The sequence below is a fragment of the Schistocerca piceifrons genome, chromosome 3 (genome assembly GCF_021461385.2).
Source record: "Schistocerca piceifrons isolate TAMUIC-IGC-003096 chromosome 3, iqSchPice1.1, whole genome shotgun sequence".
NCBI classification, from domain to species: Eukaryota; Metazoa; Arthropoda; class Insecta; order Orthoptera; family Acrididae; genus Schistocerca; species Schistocerca piceifrons.
Genome location: NC_060140.1, coordinates 884,570,652 through 884,585,881, shown reverse-complemented (window position 1 = coordinate 884,585,881; position 15,230 = coordinate 884,570,652). Strand labels below are relative to the sequence as shown.

The 15,230-nt window shown below is 36.6% G+C and overlaps 1 protein-coding gene across 3 annotated transcripts in view; it reads right to left on the bottom strand.

Annotated features, from left to right (window-relative positions):
- LOC124787868 (dynein heavy chain, cytoplasmic) overlaps positions 1 to 15,230 on the bottom strand; it is a 233,671-nt gene that overhangs the window by 137,257 nt on the left and 81,184 nt on the right. For all 3 annotated transcript variants that reach the window (XM_047254836.1, XM_047254837.1, XM_047254838.1), the window contains 4 exons: positions 12,049 to 12,195; positions 4,879 to 5,051; positions 1,715 to 1,882; positions 1,377 to 1,542 (listed from right to left, as the gene is read on the bottom strand). In XM_047254836.1, the coding sequence (XP_047110792.1) occupies positions 1,377 to 1,542; positions 1,715 to 1,882; positions 4,879 to 5,051; positions 12,049 to 12,195 (654 nt within the window). The remainder of the gene's footprint in view (positions 1 to 1,376; positions 1,543 to 1,714; positions 1,883 to 4,878; positions 5,052 to 12,048; positions 12,196 to 15,230) is intronic.

Below are 15,230 nucleotides of genomic sequence, written 5' to 3'. Positions count from 1 at the left end.
ATTAAAGGAGACAGAAATACAATGTTTATGGGTAATAATTTAGAAGGTGGTGAAACCCATAACAATGCTTTCTTTTGTTTCAGGATTGTCAGCAAACATGGCGTTAACATTTGAACAAAGAAAATGGGTGCTCAAGTGTTACTGGAAAACAGAGAATGTGAGTGTGGTACGCCGAAGTTGGAGACTTGAATTTGGAACACCGCCACTGACAAGAGTAACAATTACAAGAATCAGAGATAAGTTTGAAGTCGAAGGAATAGTGTACAACATGAAGAAGGGACATAGCCGACAAAAGAGAAGTTCAACAGACAATGAGAGTGTTGATGCAGTAATCCAGGCACACACGCACGATCCCCAAAGAAGTCTGTGAGGCAATACTCTTGTGAGACTGGGATCTGCAGCAGCAGTGTTAATAAAATAAACTTTAAGCCCTACATTCTAAGACTTTTCCATGCTCTTAAGGAGGATAATCCTGACAGGTGAAGCAAATTTTGTGAGTTCATTAACAGATATGAAAAAGAGCAACTTTTCCAAGATCAAATTCTTTGGTCAGATGAAGCGACATTTAAACTTGATGGAACAATTAACCACCATAACTGCGTGTACTGGGGCAGGGAGAATCCATACTAACTAAGCAAAGGCATGTTAATCTACGAGGAGTAACAGTCTAGTGTGGTCTGTCTTCTAGAGGGTTAATCGGGCTATACTACTTTGACAACACTGTCATGGGCGAATCGTACTTGGGAATGTTGGAAATGATAACTCCGGGGCTTAGCATTGTGTTTGGAAATGAAGATTATTACTTTCAACAGGATGGGGCACTACATCACTTTCACCTGAACGTGCGGGCATTTCTCAATCGTACACTCCCAACCACATGAATAGGATGAAGAGGGAGTGTGAAGTATCCCGCTCAATCTTCAGATTTAGCTCCTCTATACTTCTTTCTATGGGGTACTCTCAAGAACACAGTTTACACTGCAAGACCACACACACACAGGATGATCTTGAGAGACCAAATTGAGCATGCCTGTGATGCTATTCCATTGGAAACAATAGAGTTGGCATGTCGTTAAATCGTTGTTGACGGTGTACTGCGATGGATAGACACCAGTTTGAACATTTAACACCTCACATCTGACCATGAGGCACCTAACACCATTAAAACTGTATTTCTAACGCCTTTCATTAAAAAGATGTTCAGTTTCAAAGAATGTATACATTATTCTGTGGCACCCTGTATTTGCTACAAATCTTCTAAACATTAGAAGCAAAAAATCAGAAACTTCCTGTTATGTAATTCACATTAATGGCTTTAAATTATTAAAAAAATGATATTAGAACTATAAAAGAAAACTGTATGAAACACTAAGTACCTCTTCTCCCTCTCGTGATGCAATTCCAGTAATGACAGTGTTGTCTTCATTCAAAAGTATGGCAGCTACACCAGCAAACATTTTTTTGAAATGTTTCTGCAAACGAGCTACATTTTTGCTATTTCCTATGATCTCTAGAAGATCTTCATCGCCCACAAAATAGAACCTAAACATTAATAAAATACAATAATATGAAATGAAATTATTGTAAATCTTAAGTCTTGTTCTCTAAAACGATAGTTTATAAATCTAAAAACTTTAATACTAAAAAAAATGTTACTGAAAGATAGACAAAATTTTGGTTAAATTTTTATACCAGTGCTATAAATGCAACTCACCTTGGGAAAGAAGTTCTTTCCCTTTCAAGGTACTCTCCCAGGGCTTTCTGTATTTTTCCCAAAAGATCTGCCAATCGCTCAAGGGATCTCTGCACACCAGGTATGTTGAGGACATCCATAACCATGGGAGACTTTGTCACTTTCTTCATCAAGCCCAAGAACTCTGAACTGGAAACAGAAAAATCAATAGTCAAAATACCGGAACACAAGCAGAAGAAGGTACCATTTCTTTTGTCCTGTAAGAAAGAACTCCGGAGATGGGAACTTGCCCTTCAGTATATCCTCTCCTCTCGTTATCCGCCAGGCCTCAACCTCCACTAATTTCAAGTTGCCGCCACTCATACCTCACCTGTCTTTCAACAACATCTTTGCCTCTTTACTTCCGCCTCGACTGACATCTCTGCCCAAACTCTTTGCCTTTACAAATGTCTGCTTGTCTCTCTGTGTGTGTGTGTGTGTGTGTGTGTGTGTGTGTGTGTGTGTGTGTACCTGTCCTTTTTTTCCCCCTAAGGTAAGTCTTTCCGCTCCCGGGATTGGAATGACTCCTTACCCTCTCCCTTAAAACCCACATCCTTTTGTCTATCCCTCTCCTTCCCTCTTTCCTGATGAAGCAACTGTTTGTTGCGAAAGCTTGAATTTTGTGTGTATGTATGTGTTTGTTTGTGTTTCTATCGACCTGCCAGCGCTTTCGTATGGTAAGTCACATCATCTTTGTTTTTAAATATATTTACTTTAAAGTGATTAACACTTTATACAGCAAGATGATGAACATTTGGAAATGATGCAACAAAGAACGGTTCAAATGGCTCTGAGCACTATGGGACTTAACTTCTGAGGTCATCAGTCCCCTAGGACTTAGAACTACTTAAACCTAACTAACCTAGGGACATCACATACATCCATGCCTGAGGCAGGATTCGAACCTGCGCCCGCAGTGGTCGCGCGGTTCCAGACTGTAGCGCCTAGAATCACTAGGCCACTCCGGCCGGCAATGATGCGACATTCCTATATTTTGAAAATCAATCCTAACAACCATAAACAACAAGTCTATCAGGACGCAAACGTGGTTCTAAGTAACAATCTGTCAGAAGTAAAGGAACTTTGTCCCAGGATCTTCAGTTCTCATTACATTCAATATAAAGGAAACACTTTTATTATAAAGAGCATAATTTTAAGATTCCTATCAGTGTTTTCTTAATCCCATACAAATAGATTTCACTGGCTTGGTGTAATAGCAAGTAGTACATTCTGTACTTTTTGTGTTTAAATAAAAGTTTGTGCAACCATTACAATAATGGGCTGCAAAAATGTCATACAATAAGATTTGTTGTACGATATATGAGGTACAGTTGAGGTTTGAACTACCACTTCGGAAAAACACTTCTGTACTTTGTTTGTTCAAGGCTATGCTTTAGTGTCGATACTTTATTGTATCATGTAAAAATAACATTCATTAATGGAAAATATTGGAACAACAGTTTGAATTATAATTACGACTCATCACTTCTCCTCCTCCTCCTCTTCCTCCTATCTCCCCCCCCCCTCCCCCCATTATGTTTTAATAATCCTTCACGAGTTTTAGCCTCTTCCACAGGTTTCCTCTTTTCTGCTCTTTCCAGCACAGTTCTCCACCATTCTCTAACTACGAAAGATTTTTATATCTTATTTCACATCACCTACCCACTGCTTTCATGGGCTTCCTCTTTGTCTTCTTCCAGTTGGCCTCCACTCAAAAACTTTTAAGTTGTTAGCCTCCTAAGGACATGTCCAAGCCAGGTTATTCTCCCACTTTTTACTGTTCTTACAATGCCAGCTTCTTGTATGAGGCGAACCAGCTCAGTGTTCATTCTGGATCTCCAGATCCTGAATTTTCCCATAGACCTTGGGCAGAATCCTGCGTTCAAATATCCTGAGCTGCTGCTGATCAGCACTCATTAGTGCCCATATTTCACATCTAAAGGTTACAACTGGTCTGACCATAACCTTATAAACTGGAAGTTACAGTTGTTTATTTAATAACCTAGAGGCCAACAATTTCTTAAGCATGTGGAACTATCTATTACCACTTAGAATGCACTGTTTTATTTTATTTGACATGGAAATTGTCCTATTAATATTAGGTACCAGATAAAGTTGAGTACATATTCAAAATTGAAATCAATTGCTGATAGTTTATCCAGAAATTCATATTCAAAATTGAAATCGATTGCTGATAGTTTATCCAGAAATTCATATATTTAGTCTTCTTTTTGTTAATACAAATGCCTCGAGGTAGTGTGGCTTCTTTCAGCTGACCTAGTGTTCTCTCTAGCGAAACTCTTCCACTAATAATTGCTACATCAGCATATGCACATATCTGGGTTGACTTTGTTCCTATGTAACCACATATCTGAAGCTTCTGAATGACTGCTTCAAGAGTTAGATTAAAAAGCACTGCAGAAAGGACATCCACTTGTCCGACTCATTTACTGATACTGAACCATTTACTGAGGTCTTCATCACTCACACTATGGTCTTGGAACCAGCCAACATTGGCAGATAAGTAAAACATACTTTGATGGTATACCACTCTGCCCTATCAAGACTATCAAAGGCACTATTCATCACATGGGATGTTGAAATTTAAATGTGCCTGTCTGGTGGCCAATGCCTCCTTTGTATGTTGGGTAACAATCTATCCTACCTAATTTATATTTTTGTTATACCATCCTTGATCTTCCATTGGTCAATTTCACATTAAGGGAAATAGTGTGCTGTACAGAACATATTATTTGTAAATGGAAACAATATTCACTCGTGATTCACAAGCCTTTCACACTTTTCTATTATATCTTCCAAAGTTGGTTCTCAATGACAAAATACTCTAATACTTGTGACATCTCTAATTTTGTTTTAAATTAAACTAATCTCAACTTTACACATACTTGCATTCATCACAGTATTCCCTTTAACTGTTCTCCAACTTAGCTTCACATTCTCTCCAAATCCTCGTCTATTGGGAAAAGTATGCAGTTCTCCCAGTTTGTTTACTTTATCACAATTCTCTGATTATTATGATGGAATAGAAGCAAAGCACTGGACATTTAAAGTCTTCAAGGAGAGTACACTAGATTTTAAAAAACAAATACTGAAGAGTCATTTTTCCACTAATTGATAATACATACCTGATGCTTTGGAAACGAGATGTTTCAACAGGGAGCAACACTTTAATATCTGCGCTGCCTGAGAATATTCCCTCCAAATACACCCACCGTCTCTGTACATCAATCCACACATCAAACAGTGCATTTATACGATTCAATTTTTCTTCCCAAGTAAGTGCTTCCTCTTCGAACACCTGTTGGAAGACACATCACCATATGAGAGACACACAAAGTAAGGAACTACTCTAGATCAGTTAGTTAAATAGGAGACATCTAGCAAAAACTGTTGTCCTAATATTACCACTACTTCCCTTGATTTCAGACATCATGTGATAGGATACTGAACTTTACCTCCACACAACAGTAAACCAACTAAGAATAAATGTATTTATTGACACCAGATACAAATAAAATTTCTTAATTAGTTAAGTGCCAAGCTGGTAACCAAATGGTGCCTATTTAAATTGCAGAAGACCCACTCTATTCATTGTGTGATTCTCTCTATTTTTTTCAGTAAATAAGAAAAAAAGATGAAGGTGCAAGTTGCACCAACTTATAGATTCTTCGCAGCGACTGTGTTTCATTTAACTAAACTTGCCAGAGTAGAGCTAGCACATACAACATCTGTGCTAGTGACGTCCTAATGAAACATCAGTTCACATGTGTATTAACAGTTTTAGAATTCATTAATACTGTATCTTTCTTCTTAACTATTTACAACCACAAAGTGATATAGTGATTGAATATAGAAAGCTTCTACTCCTAACAAATTTAGAAACTGGAGCCGGTCTGCACAGAAAGAACAAGCCGCAAGAAACATCTGAATTTGCTGGCACTTCAATTGGCAGTCAAAAAGTTAGCTTTTTAATGTATGATATGTCTATGAAACACTGACAATTTCGTAACCAACTGTTAATGTATTTTAATAACATTCTTACATTAGTGTACATTCAAACTGAAAAATAATATTTTAACCACCTCTTTATCTGTCTCTCATATACCAAAACATAGGAAAGATTGTACCCTATTAGGCATAATTAAAAATACTGTAACCTAACTAAACATAAAATACAGAAAGAGATAACCATATAGCAGTAGATTTGCACAAAAGAGAGCTTAAAACTTCCAAATTAGCTGTTTCTTCAGAGCTGTACAAAAATGTATGGTTTGTTAAAAAAAGAGAGAGAGGTTACCAACAAAAAAGTTACACTTAATGACAATATCAGTTCATTCATTTTAAAAAGAAGCCATGTTATCCCTACTGACCCAGCGCACACAGAGTGGAAGAGATGTCTGTAAAATCCGGAGTCTGACATATGGTGTTTAAGTAGAAGAAAATAGATACAACAATACTCAAAACTTTATTTGGTAAGAGGCTGGCAAATTCAGTGCTTAGAATGAACCTTTGTTTTGTGTATAGTTTTCCATTGGACAGGTGATTTGCAAGTGGGCATAGCATCATAAGGAATGTCCCAAGTATAGCTACACTGCTACACCCAGGATAGTCTAATGAAATCATTAGAAAAATCAATACAAACTACAAAATGATTTAGATAACATACCTGTATGGTGAAAAAAGTGGCAACTGATTCTGGACAGTAGAAAGCGTGAGGCCCTCCACATGAGTACACGATGACTGACAAATTGAAAGGTCGTCAATTCAACAGAATACCTACAGATTTCAATTACAAACAGCTTAAATTGGAACCATCACGAAGAAAAATTTCATGAGGAAGACCAACCAGACTTTTATTGGTGGGACACTTAGAAGTGGAAAAAATCATCTAAAGAGACTGTCTAAATTACACTAGTCCAACCTCTACTAAAGTATTGCCACACAGTGCGAGATGCTTATATTATTACATCACAATTATGTAATTTAATACCTATTTTACGTTATCAATTTAAGGTTTCACATTTTTTTTCATATTTTCGTAAAAAGAATACATTTCGTAGGTGCGAATTTTGGACTAGGATTTGTTTATGTTGTGATATACTCTAAGTTACGTGATTATTTCAATAAAGTAAAGTTTGTGTTGCTATATGCTATCCATTTTATTCTCTAGTAAGTAGCCGAAGTGAAAAGTTTATATAGTGTACGCTTAGTTCTTTGTTTACCTTTTGTTTCGCCATGTAAACAAAACAGATTATATCGTTTTCGTTTCTCCAGTAGTTTTGAATTGGTATCCGAACTTTAGGCCTAAACTTTCTAGGAAATTTAATATATTAACTGAATAATCTATGAAGTTATAGGATTGTTAGTTACGGGGTGTGGTGTGAAGGTTGTTACAGTTTCTTTCATGTAGGTAATTGTAGTAATATGGGAATTGGGGAAATAAACAAGGCTCATTGGTTGTGTAGGATTTGCTGTAGAGGTAGGAAGATAATGGAACATGTGGTGAAGATTGCTGCCCTTCAGGCAGAACTAGATAAGGTGAAACAAGATCTGGAAAGGTTAATGGGGTGGAGAAGGGAAAAGAGAGGTGGGAAGTGACAACAGGTTATACAAGTAATAGGAATAGGACGTTCTCAGACAGTGTGATTGTGAATGTGGGAAACAGGTTTGATCTGTTGTTACAGTTGGAAACTGATGAGCCACAAACAGATGTAGGTGTGGACAGGACAAATGTTCAAAAAGTGTTTGATAAGTAAGAAGTCAGAAAAAGCTGTGAAGAACAATTAAGTTTTGTTGTTAGTTCACATGGTAAAGGACTTGGCCAACTGTTGCAGGATGAACTAGGGTCAGGTTACCAGGTCACAAGTTTTTTTAAACCTAGAGCAAGTCTGGGTAGGTGGTAGAGGATGTAGGTTCACTCTGCAAAGACGTCATAAAGGAAGACACCATGGTAATGGTGGGTGGGGCACGCAACAGCATAGATAGGAACCCTAATTATTCAATTGAGAGTGACCTGGTAAAGATAGCTTCAGCAACGAGACATACTGGTGTTCGGCTTGTGTATGTTCTGAAGCACCATGACCGGCCTCATTTAAACTCTCCTGTTAGGAGAGTTAATTTAGAGGTGGAATGGCTGCTTGGATCGGGTATGGGGTCTCATATCAGTGTGGTTCCTATGGACTATCAGCAGGTGGGACAGGCATGGCCTCCACCTCAACAGGAATAGGAAGGGAAAACTAACTGGGTTAATAGCAAATAACTTAAGGGGGGGGGGGGGGGGGGGGGCGCACTGTCACAAGTGGTAAAGTACCAGCAGTTACGAGTGACAGATCAGCAGTTCTTTTAGGGTAGAGAGGGCAGAAGAAAAAAGATGTTCAGAGACAGGCTGAAAATGACATTCATATTGATAAAACAGGAAGCCACAAAGCAAATATTAATGTAGACAATTCATGCAGACAGCCTCTGATCGAAACTAGAGATACTCAAAAATTGTCAGAAAAATTAGGTTCATCCAGTTATAATTCAGCCAGCGCACAAAATCAGTTATCGGTATTGCATCAGAATATCAGAGGATTACGGGGGTAAGCTTAATGAGATGTTATTTGTGTTGAAGATTTAGAGTTGAGCAAACCAGTAGATATAATCTGCCTCTCTGAACATCATGCGACCACTCATATAGATATGTTAAATGTTACACAAGTTAGCTTTCTAATTCTGGAGAGAAAATTTGGAGAAAGGAGGAGTTGCCACATTTGTCTGAAACTGTTGATTTCAAGAATACTAATATTAATAAATTTTGCTCAGAGCAGCACTTAGAAGCTTGTGCAACAGTGGTAGTAATAAGTTCTTTATAATAGTGGATGCATACAGAGCACCTTCAGGAAAATCTGGAAGGTCTGTTGTCTCATCTCATGGTAAAAAATAGGGAAATAGTGGTTGCTGGTGATTTTAATGTGGATTTATTGAAAAGATCTGTCAGTGAACAATTATTGCAGTCACTAACACTACCATTCAATTTAGTTCCTACTGTGAACTTTGCTACTAGGATACATAAATCCTCTGAGACAGCTATTGATAATATCTTTGTAGATATCACAAAACCAATAGTAAATAGGCTATCTGATCATGACATGCAACATCTTGTGTTAAATGTTGAAACTTGTCAGGATAAAAAAAAAAAAAAATCTATTAATCTGAGTACCGGAGGGTAATAAATAAGTCAAAAATTGAGAAATTCAGGAAATTGCTCAAAGAAATGAAATGGATGGATGTTTAGAATACTTCTGACTCAAATGGAAAATACAAATCATTCATTAATAAAGTTACCTCCACTTTTGAAAATTGTTTTCCTCTAAAGGTAACTCAAATCACACAGAAATCAAAAAATAATCAGTGGATTACACAAGGAATAAAGGTATGTGGGAAAAGAAGAAGACCGTATCTACTATCTAGCAACAGCTCCAATCTTAGAATTGTACTGCGTTACAAAGAATACAGCAAAATATTGAAGCAAGTAATCCAGAAATCAAAGCAGCATTATTATGAAAAAAGATAATTACATCAGGCAACAAAACAAAAACTGTAGGATATAGTGAAGACAGAGACAGATGGGGCCAAAAAGGAAGAGGAACAGATAGCTCTAAAAATAAATGAAACTTTGGTAACAAGTGCATGTAATGTTGCAAACCTCTTAAACAAGTACTTCATTTCTGTTACTGACAGCTTGGGGTTATAAGGTTCGGTGAACACTGCAACGGGGTATCCGAGACCAGTCTTCAAAAGTAACTTCAGTAAAATGGAAATGACACTCATGTCTCCTAAAGTAGCAGCATCCATCATAAAATCCTTAAAAATCTAAGTATTCCATTGGATATGATAACAAATCAACAAAGTTAATCATGCTCATGCGAGTTGAGTTCTATCTTAAGTTATTTGTGTAATCAATCTCTTATCACCAGAACATTTCCAGACTGGCTAAAATATGCTGAAGTTAAGCCTTGCAACAAGAAAGGGGATAAAGAGATCCCATCAAACTATTGAGCAATTTCACTTTAGCTGGCTTTCCCAAAAATATTTGAAAAGGTTGTGTTGAAGTGTCTCCTTAACCATCTGACTGCAAATAATATATTGTCCAAGTCACAGTTTGGATTTCTTAACAGTTCTGATACAGAGAAAGCTATTTACACTTACAGTTAGAATGAACTTAATTCATTAGATAATAAATTAGAGGCTACTGGCATTTTCTGTGAGCCGTCATAAGCATTTGATTTGTGAATCACAGCATTCTCTTAATTAAATTAGAATATAATGTTGTCACCGGCAATGCTGCAAAATAGTTCGAGTCTTATCAATCTAACAGGAAACAATGGGTGTCATGAAATACATGTGCAGTAAGCAGTTAGTCTTCATCTGACCAGGAATTAATTACATGTGGCATTCCTCAAGCTTCCATCTTGGGTCCATTGCTTTTTCATGTGTACATTAATGACCTCCCATCTGCTACATTGCCAAATGCTAAGTTTGTTTTGTTTGCAGATGATACAAACATTGCAAAAAGTAGCAAGTCAAGTACAGATTTAGAAATAGCTGCTAACCAAAATTTTCACTAACATTAATAAATGTGTTAAAGATAATTCACTGTCATTAAACTTTGGAAGACCCACCATCTGCAGTTCAGAACCTGTAAGAGATTTCTTTCCAGCAGGTGTGTAACATATGAAGACATGCAGATCAAAGAGGTTAACAGTGTTAAATTTCTGGGATTACAACTTGATAACAAATTCAGTTGGGAAGGGCATACCACAGAATTGCTTAAGCACCTAAACAAGTCTGTATTTGCAGAGAGAATGTGTCCAATGTAGGAGATACTTTGCTTTCTTCATGCTACTAAGTCATATAGGATCATATTCTGGGGCAACTCATCAAACTGAGCAAAAGTTTTTAGGGTACAAAAGCATGTGATAATCATTTGTGGTGTAAATTCAAGAACATCATGTAGAAACCTGTTGAAGGAACTTTGTATTCTAACTACTGCTTCTCAGTATATTTATTCCTTAATGAAATTTGTTGCAAGTAATACATTTCTATTTCCAACCAATAGCTCAATACATAGTATCAATATTAGGAATACGAACAATCTACATAAAGACCTAAAATCAGTTACCTTGGTCCAAAAAGGGGTCCAATATTCAGGAACACACATTTTCAATAAATTGCCAGCAACCATTAAAAACTTGATTTCAGATAAAGCACAGTTTAAACAGAGTTTGAAAGACTTTTTGATAGGTAACTCCTCCGACTCTATAGATGAATATTTTAACAGAGACTGTTAAGCCAGCTTAAGTAAAAATATCCGTTAAGATTTCAGTTTTGATAGCACTTGGTCACAAGTCAAGATTAGGTATTTTGTGTATGATAAATTTATTAATAGTGTATAACAATGTTTCATTCTGACAGCATGTTAATTCTGTAAATATTAGTTGTTCCAGTTTACCACATTGTATTCGCCTATTTCGACAATCTCCTAACAAATGATCTGGGTAATAAGTAATATATTGAATTGTTTCTTGTTTTTACATTATACTTTCTGACAAGTTCCACACTCATGAGAATCCTCTCATTTTTTGGGTCTATGGAACGAAAACTGAATCTAATCTAATCAAATTGAATCTTTATAAAAATTAATTGCCGAATAGACATATGAATGAATAGAAGAAAACAAATGAACTGACAAAACAAGGGTTGTGAAGTTTAAAAACCAGTTCAAATCACAGACAATGATTTGTGGTGGCCTCTTAGTATCACCAAATATAGTGCATCATGTTAATGACACTTCCCAGACAACTCTCACAAAAATATTTACAAAAAGCCACCCTAAACTGCTGCAGAGTGATCCGCTTATTACGTTCAGCAATACATGCCTCCATCAACAGATCAATTTGTTTGCAACTACAGGAGGAATATGTCTACCTCAAGTAACTTATATTTTATAAGTATTTTATCCAGACACCACCATGTTTCTTAGGCTGAGAGACCCCATGTATGGTCATTCTTTTGTTTCCCTAAAAGCCGTCACCACAGCACTTACCAAAGTCATCTGCATTCTGAACAAATATAATACTGTATTAGTACGAATAAGGAACCCTTTACGTTTCTAGATATTGGTCATACAGAAGTAGGGGGACTATAAGGAAAAGCCAAACCACTGCAATAAAACACACGGTTGGATAACTCATTTTGTGATATTTTTAAAATAACTGTCATAGCAGTAGCAGTATATTGTTTTAACATATTACCTTATAATAAGGTGACAGCTTCATGGCTGCAACAGAATTTATGTGTTCTTTGACTTTGTTGAAGAGATCATCCCATCCTCTGATGAGACGGCACTTGTTCTGATAGTTTATCAGATCCAGTTCATAATTCTGCCATGATTCTCGAACCTAAGTATTTTAGAACATTTATCAGTCAGTCTTTTTTATTTTTATTGCAAAAGAGAAACAAATACAATAAAGGTGACATTGAATTTAGCAATGATTGAAAAATATTTATGATACATATTAATCACACTGCCTGGCCTCTAGAATCAACCTTACATACCTTAACAGACACCCAAATTACTATGATTATGCTTGGATTATTTAATTAGATTTCTACATAAATCAAGGAATGTTTTAAAGTTACAAATACTTTTGCTCTAGGTACCTTCAGCTGCATTCCACACTGTTTGAATTTCCTGGCAATTGTATAATGAGAAATTACACAAACTATTATTAAGAATAAACATGAAAATGCGTGAATAATAATTTGTGACAAAGTCTAAAAGAAAGTAATCAAACTGAAGGTATTATACAGTGAAGATCAAAACGTGTCTTCTTATCATTCCGAGGGCGTAGCAAGACAGATCCCCACCAAGGACACAGGCAGAGGGGACACAAAAACTAACCAGCAAAGAAATGAAGAGTAATGGTTTCAGAATAACATTAACCTGGAGAGGTACACAAGTTCCCCCAATCCTCGTGCTGCGTTCTTCTTCCCACAAGAAGCAGCCTATCCCTCCGACTGCAAGTAAAAGCTTGCTGTAATTACAGGTCATTCTGTCCCAGTAGCATTATCGAACAGTATCTTTCATTAATTAGATGACAATGGTGCACTTGTCTCACAAAGTTGCCAACTTACTCACTTTTATCAATGTGGCTCTTACTGTTTCTTTGCTACGATATTTGAGGATCCCAGAGGTCAGCGAACGGGTGCAGAGGCAAATAAGCTATCTGACTGAAGGTTTACAATTTTTGTCGCTTTCTGCTGACTGAAGACAGTTTGACACAGAACGCTTCAAAGTATTTAACAGAATAATGAATGTAACGCAAAACAAATTTCTCTCGTATAGTACCATTTCAATGCCTCAATTGTAAGTTCTGTACCTTATACTGCAAAATGTGCAGATGATTTTGGTACAAAATACAACAGTGATATTGATGAAGCACAACTTGTTAACGAAATAGCTACTTTCAAGTTCCACGTGAAGAAACTGACTAACACTGACACGGATTCCCATTTGGATTGAAGGGTTTTTTCCCTGAGTATGGTTTAATAGATGCTCATCCAAACATCGAAATACCTTTGAAGATCTTTAAAACAATGTCACTGACTGCTGCATACCATGAAGCAGTATCATTAAATTATGATAAAGGAGCTACACAGATTCTAAACTTTGCTTCAGTAACATAATCAGTGAGTGTTTCGGTCAAAATAAGGAGTTGCAGAGTACAATTACAACAAAACTACAGTTCCAGTAGACTTTTTATTGTCATTTCTGGCCAATTACAGACCACATCAAGATAGCTATTTATTTTTCTTTTCCTTCTTCTTTCTCCAAAACTTTCATTTTCAGAGAGTGAGTTCTCTCTCTCTCTCTCTCTCTCATACCTGACCACTTGACTAGCTGTTGTTCTGTTCAGACTAGAAGTCAAGAAATTCAAAGGTTTTCTGGAAGTAGAATACCTTCAAATTTTCTAATTTCTAATCTGAATTTGCCAAGTAAGCCTCTTGTACAATTCGCATTTCTGTAAGACCATTTTTCGTATTGCCTCCCCATCCATTTTTTCATTTATCTGCCTGTTTTGGAAGAACATGTGGATTTTCTTTATTAATCTGTCTTTCTTCATTCTTTCTAGATGTATCATGGCTTTTCATAATCTCATCCGTAATTTTAGGGCAGACTGAGTACTTCCTTATGTGGTCTTAAAACCCAACTGCCATCTTTGTTCTTGATACACCTAATATTTTTTTGTACAATTCTTGTTCCTTTCTTTTCTAAATCTTCTAATGTCATTTTGCATGCAGATAAAAGTAAGGTTTCTGATGCACAGAGGGCTTCTTGTTTAACAACTGTATTATGGCTGCCTTGATTTGACATCTTTAGAAAAAATTTTATTGCACGAATTTCGCACTTTCATGTATGCTCTTTTCATTTTTTTTCAATTCTGATTTTAATTGTTCTTGTCCACATTTATTTTTATATTTTCACCCAAATATTTAAAGTTATCTGTTTTATTGATCTTGTCATACTTGCTTCTTAGAATTCTTGTCGAGTTAATCTACGAAAGTCTTTTAAAGTGATATTTGCAGACCTGCATTTTCAGCTGTCTCCTTTACATTCTCTAAGGTTCTATTATTACGAGATCGGCAAAGGCCAATCAAATTAATGCTTCTTTCAATCTACCCAGTTGTATGTAGTTATTAACTTTTTTTATTTCCTTCCTCTATTTTCCATTCTCTTACAACTTTTTTTCAGCACCAATGTACAATAGGTGTCTTAATCAATAAGATATTGACTGTTTGAATTTAAATTCTTTTTTTAAATTTATACTTTTTTTCTTATTTAACACAATTTTATTTCTTATGCACAAGTCAGACCAGTGGTCTAGTTGTAAAGTGCATACTTGGAATGAAAGGTCATGGTGTTGAATCCTTGTCAGACCATGGAATATTTCAGTCTTCCCTTCTTGATGACGAGAAGATTCCATGTGAACGACATGTGGTTCGGATTTCACCTGAAACTGTAGCCCCCCCAGTACAATTACTGTAGTAGGCTACAGGCACCCAAGTTGCCAAACTGGCATCCAATTGAAAAACTTGCACGAGGCCACTGAGTCACACATTAATTATAATTATAATAATAATAATAATAATAATAATAATAATAATCCCATGTGGAGTTGATAGTCTCCCATCGGGCGCCTCCCCAGGTGGCGGATAGGGGAATGCTCTCCAGATATGGAGGGTACCGGGGAAATAAAATACCCGGGGTGGACCAAAACTATCAACTGAAATCCACTAACGTCTGCCTGGTATCCAGCGGTTAGGGGTCAGCGTCTGTTCGCCTAGATGACGCGGCTGCAACAACCTTCTTGATCTCAACAATGAAGTCGTATTCCTCGTGATCTTTCCTGGGAAGGACCACCACCAAGTTAGT